General features: G+C 40.0%; 1 protein-coding gene across 1 annotated transcript; it reads left to right on the top strand.

Annotated features, from left to right (window-relative positions):
• The first annotated feature begins 920 nt into the window (after nt 1-920).
• On the top strand, nt 921-2430 carry LOC103708204 (protein ASPARTIC PROTEASE IN GUARD CELL 2-like). The gene has a single exon (XM_008793030.3). The coding sequence runs from the start codon at nt 1021-1023 to the stop codon at nt 2428-2430; it is 1410 nt and encodes a 469-aa protein (XP_008791252.3). The 5' UTR covers nt 921-1020.
• Nucleotides 2431-6000: the final 3570 nt, after the last annotated feature.

The following is a 6000-nucleotide window of genomic DNA, read 5'->3' on the forward strand; positions in this document are numbered from 1 at the left end:
AAAAGAGCCCGGAAGCCAATTCATTCCAGCTCCTTGGAACAGGAATCACCCCCAAATCAAGCAGTGTTACTCTGGCCGTCTTCAGCCACAATAGCATCCATCTAGGCGCAGAAAGAGGGATATTTTCAGGAAAAAAAGCTTCATCCATGCAGTTTTTTAAGAATGGAAATGATTTGGGTCCTGTTAGATTATCCATGGTTTCCAGGGATATTAAGGTTCTAATAGAAAGCTGTTTTAAATCATCATTAAAATTTAGGGATGGTAAGTTATATGGCTCCCTTCAGTCTGGCATCTTCTTCTTAAGTTGGTTTCTTCCTCTCTCCATCATATTGGCAAAGCCATGAGGGTTCTAATCAAGCTTGAACATTATGAACAGGAGCCAGGAGGGATTACCAAAATCCACCCATAGTATCAAGTATCAAGTCAGGTTTGGTCTGCCAAATCGAGTTCCCTGTGGGCATCTCCAACTCAATGAGTAATGATCATAGTATGGGTCATTAGAGAACACAAATATTCATGCATACCTGTATCACCTATATACTGTTTCAATACACGTAATTATTCAGCACTATCTATTAGAATTGGCCTCGTCTCTGCATCAAAAGGTCTGGGACCCTCCATTTTGTCGAAAAGTAGGAACACGACTCCATATCACACTCCCCTATATCCCTACTTTAAGCACAGCTTTTTATTGTAGGAATTAAAAGGCTTGCACCGAGCCCTTTATATATTGCTCCATTAGGTGTTTATATTGCATGCACATCCAATCATCTCCTAGTGCTCCAGCCAGCCAAATTTGAATCAGACTCCTCTTGTAGTCACCCAGGAAGCAGGCCATGCAATACAACTGCAAAAGCCAACAGCACAACCAATAAAATACGCATACCTAGCTAAAAGAGTAGAACTAAAGCTTACAGCGTCACTATAAATATTTCTACGTGCAATCAACTTGTCACCAACAGTGAGCACCTACTTCTCCTCCCACCACCATTTCTACCCATCAGAAGCCAAGCAAGGGTAATGGAAGAGCTCCTTCTCATGGTGGTGTTCCAAGTCCTACTCTTTCTACCGGCCAATTGTATGGCCTTGGCTACTCCTACCATAGGTTTCCAGTACCTCAATGTGCATGAACTGGTGACCGAGACCTCCAACTCTCACCACCTTTCTAAGAGCCACGTCCACAAAGCCGGCAAATGGGCTCTTAACTTGGTCCATCGTGACGCCATCTCCGGCCGGAACTACTCCAGCCACCACCACCGCTTCCAAGAGCTAATGAACCGAGACTCCCGCAGGGTCGCTGGCCTGACCCGCCGAGTCGCCGCTTTGACCGGGCTGGCCTACTCTTCCTTGCAGGATTTCGGTTCGGAGGTGGTCTCCGGTTTGGAGGAAGGGAGTGGTGAATACTTCGTCCGAGTAGGCGTTGGGAGCCCACCAAGAGAGCAGTACATGGTGATCGATTCGGGTAGTGATATAACTTGGGTCCAGTGCCAGCCATGCAGCCAGTGCTACCATCAGGCCGGCCCAGTTTTTGACCCGGCCCAATCGACCACCTTCTACAATGTCGGATGTGATTCGACGGTTTGCGGTCTACTGGACCGGGCCGCCCGGTGCCAAGCAGGATGGTGCCGGTATGAGGTCTCGTATAGGGATGGATCCTACACCAAGGGCACCATGGCCCTAGAGATGCTGACTTTTGGGCAAACCGAGGTCCGAAATGTGGCCATCGGATGCGGTCACCGCAACCGCGGACTCTTTGTCGGGGCCGCAGGTCTACTGGGCCTTGGCAGAGGCCCGATGTCCTTCATGGCCCAGCTCGGCGGGCAAACTGGCGGTGCCTTTCTTTATTGTTTGGCTAGCAGGGGGATGGAGATGCCAGGGTCAATAGTCTTCGGCCGGGGTGCGGCAGTTCCAACCAGTGCGATGTGGGTTCCGCTTATGAGAAACCCATGGGCCCCTAGTTTGTACTACATTAGGCTTGTGGGCCTTGGCGTCGGGGGAATTCGCTTGCCGGTGCCGGAGGAGGTGTTTCGCTTGTCGGCAATGGGGGACGGGGGTGTCATCATGGACACAGGGACAGCAGTGACAAGGTTGCCGGTGTTAGCCTATGAGGCGGTGAGGAATGCGTTTGTGCAGGGCACCATGGGCCTCCCATGGGCCCCCGCAACCTCCATCTTCGACACGTGCTATGATCTATCTGGGTTCCGGACCGTGCAAGTGCCGACGGTGTCGTTCTACTTCGCCGGAGGAACGGTGCTGACACTTCCGGCAAGGAATTATATGATCCCAGTGGATGGAATGGGGACTTTCTGTTTGGCTTTTGCTCCTTCCTCCTCAGGCCTGTCTATTGTGGGGAACATACAGCAGGAGGGGATTCAGATAACATTTGATCTTGCTAATGGGTTTGTGGGCTTTGGGCCTAATACTTGCTAAACAATTGGAAACTACTAAAATATTTGCACTTGGATAACCTGCGATCTAATTTTCAACTAGTTTAATTCTATAAGTGCCCCTCGATCACAGTGATTGTTCGATTACATTGAAAAGAAAGATTCCTTTTGTAAGCAAAGGACCAGCCAAAATTTCTTTACATCCTTAAAAAAAAACATGAACATGGAGACTAAAGCCTCTTTCTAAGCAACTATAGAAGAGGTAACAGAGATTGGGCAGTTCAATAGTATTGCAATGCTCGAGACTTCTTTCTCAAACAACATAGCATTCCATGATAACCAATGGAGCTTTAGTTTATGATGTCCTTACCTCGGCTCTAATGTCCATGACCAGAACATTAATGGCTCTCTTTTTGGTCCTTCTCTCTTAGGGAGAATAGTGCAGGGCCCCAGCTATCATAAATTGCTTTTGAATGTGAGCTCTTGACTGAAAAACTCAAGTTTTCTGAATTCCCAAGGCCAATGAAAGGTGAGTGGGAACTCTGAACAAAGTAAAGAATCTCCTTTTGAGAAGCAGACCCATAGCTATCAGCAGAACTTTGATTTCAAATTGGGATAAACATTCATGTCCATAGTTACGATATTCTCTAGATTATTGAACATTTTCAAATCGTTCTCAAATTTTTCTCTTGATTAAATGATTTACCGAAAAATTCTCCAAAAATGAATCAATCCAGAACTATTCAATTATTCATAACTAGTTGAAGCAGTTTTTGTGTTATAAACAAATGATACTATATACCATTCAGATAATATTTCTTGCTATCATTTGTTATATTTATCTCTTTTATACTTATTTTAAGTAAACAAACTTGCAAGTATTTTAGAAACTCATATTTTTAAATTTTATTTTTCCTTTTTTTTATTCAACATTTTGATGAATTTTTGGATCTTTCCAACTTCTGAATTATTACTTCCAGTCAAATTGTTCTCGAAATTTAGGACCAAGTTCATACCTTTGTAAGTGATAACCTAGGAAGAGCACAGAATCTAAATTCAAGGTTGCAATGGGTTGAAATAGGTGAAATTCAATCAAATCATAAAATCTTCAATTTGAACTCAATCCTTTATAATCAAGCTAGTTTTGAATACTCCAAAACTAAATGGATTTGTAGAAAACATTCATCCGAGCTATTTATTTTAGGCAGGTTGGTGAGCCTTGGTCAAAAATTATCATCCCTGCCAAGTGAAATGCTTTTAGGTTGCTTGAAAAATATTGTAGTATTAGCATGACTGAAGGCGAGGAGAAGATTGATGATCTAAACAGTATGGCTTACCTTGGCCAGTTGACTAAAGTAAAACTATAGATAACTGCACACATCATATTAATGAAGAGGAACAACAAAATCTAAGAATCCTCTACAATAGGTTAGAATACCACTAAAGGGATGTTTATTTATCAGGAATTCAATTGTCTACGATTCAAATACAAGCCACAATTTGAGATATTATAATTGAAATTCCAGTTGGAAAAATTGTTTCAATTTGGTCGTTTGTAATTGAAAACTACAAATGCTATTTGCTTTTGTCACACTGAAAGATATAAAATAACTCAGCCAAAATTCTTCTATGATCATCTCTTTGAAAATAGTGAACTATTTAGTTCTTTATTATACTGTAATGATTATCGTTTTTTGTGATTACAATAGAAAATTTAATATTATTTTTAAATTATTGTTGCAGTAATTACTATAATTATTATATCACTTTAAAATAATTTGATGTCATGGTGGTCAGATATAATATTATAATCATAGATATGTACTTATAATATAGATTATTCAAAAAAATTTTTGTGTTTATTTAATGCAAATTAAAATATAGCATTTATTAATGAATTTTCTAATAGTTTAGCAAGAATACTTGGCATATGAAGATGAAAGGATGACTAAGTAGCTAAGTGACAATTGGAGAATGTATAGGAATAACATGGGAACACATGATGCAAGTTGATCGTCTGCACAAATTATTGGGCATGTGGGAATTACAGGTAGATATGTGGTGAGTGGGATTGCATATGAGAAAATTAATATTTTTATTTCCTCAGTGTGGCAAGTGGAAATACTTTTATAACATATTTCCATAATGTTACCTTTGTTCAAACTTATGGTCGGATCTTTTGGCCTTTATATCTTTTGTCTTTTTTGCTTTAGTTTATCCTTGATTATTGTTGCATATTTTACTTTATCTCCAACTATTTTTATGAAAATTAGCTTATTTACTACGTTGCCGATTCAATCTTAATTTTGGAAAAATTTTGAGAAACGAGGCAATCAAAGAACTTGATGCGAACTTAATCAAGTGATCGATGACTATCTGATAAAAGATCACTCATTGATTCAATTAAGTCTTGTGTGAAGCAAAGTTCACCATCTCGGCACCAGATCTTGTACCGGTGCCACATTAGCACAGTATCGGTATGGTATGATATAATATTTTTTTGGCGTACTGAGTGTCGGTACGCCATCCGTATCAGATACCAGTACTGAATCGATATGGTACAATACGTTCCGTACTGTCCGGTTCAGGCCGGTATGGTATATCTTGATTAATACTCAACCACCTGGCTCAGCAAATTGATCAATTATGCCTTGATCAATTGCCAATCAATTATCATTGACCAATCATACTAGATTTCAGTAATGATTGGTCAAGGGCTGCAATTGGTTGATGGTTTACTCGATCGATGGAGCAATACCTGCAATAATTGATCAATCATTTGTTCTAATTGATCCAATTAAAAAAATGGTATCAATATGTAAATTAAATGCCACTAAAACTATATTTCATCCTACAATCTATGGCACAAAACTCTGCCAAATCAATCACTTACAGATGAATTTGCTTGCTTATGTCTTAATTGTCCACAAACGACTGGGGCAGGTCAAAAATAAACCCTAACCTAGAGAAACTTGTTATCCTCTATTGAACATATGAGTTGAGTTTGAGTGGGTCATAAGCTTGCTGCATCCATGCATCCATGGTACCTCTATAGCAGGCCCATAAAAGAAAATTATCTTGTCTAGAGGATAGAAGCATGGAAAATTACTCAGAACCTCTATAAGCTTCTTGTTTCACATCACAAAACCCTGCTCTACATGCATGTGGCATTGCATGGGACTAAGTTATTGGTTGACAAGGTAACTTTTCCATACTGTTTAAGATACGACATGGCCAATCTAATGACCATTATTAGAATAGCCACTAGTAGAGTTCAGGAATTAGGAGGCCCCAACACCAACAAATATGGGACTCTATCCCAAGTGTATAACCACAAAGAATGAGATTTTACTAGCAGACAAGAAAATAAGTTCTAATGATGTAATTTATTATTATTTTTTCGATAATATTGTTCGTAGTATTATAATTTATCTTGCTTTGAGAATTGCAGTACGAATTCATACCAAGAGATGATCTTTTCTGAAAGACTAAGAATGGCAATCACATGAAAATAATGTATGGGAAGTCTTCATTGGTCCTAGGCATAGTATGGTTGCTTTGGTGCCAAAATGCATGATATCGAGTATCCAAGTTGATCCATACTGTTTCTGTG

Source organism: Phoenix dactylifera, unplaced genomic scaffold, assembly GCF_009389715.1.
Source record: "Phoenix dactylifera cultivar Barhee BC4 unplaced genomic scaffold, palm_55x_up_171113_PBpolish2nd_filt_p 000727F, whole genome shotgun sequence".
Lineage (NCBI taxonomy): Eukaryota > Viridiplantae > Streptophyta > Magnoliopsida > Arecales > Arecaceae > Phoenix > Phoenix dactylifera.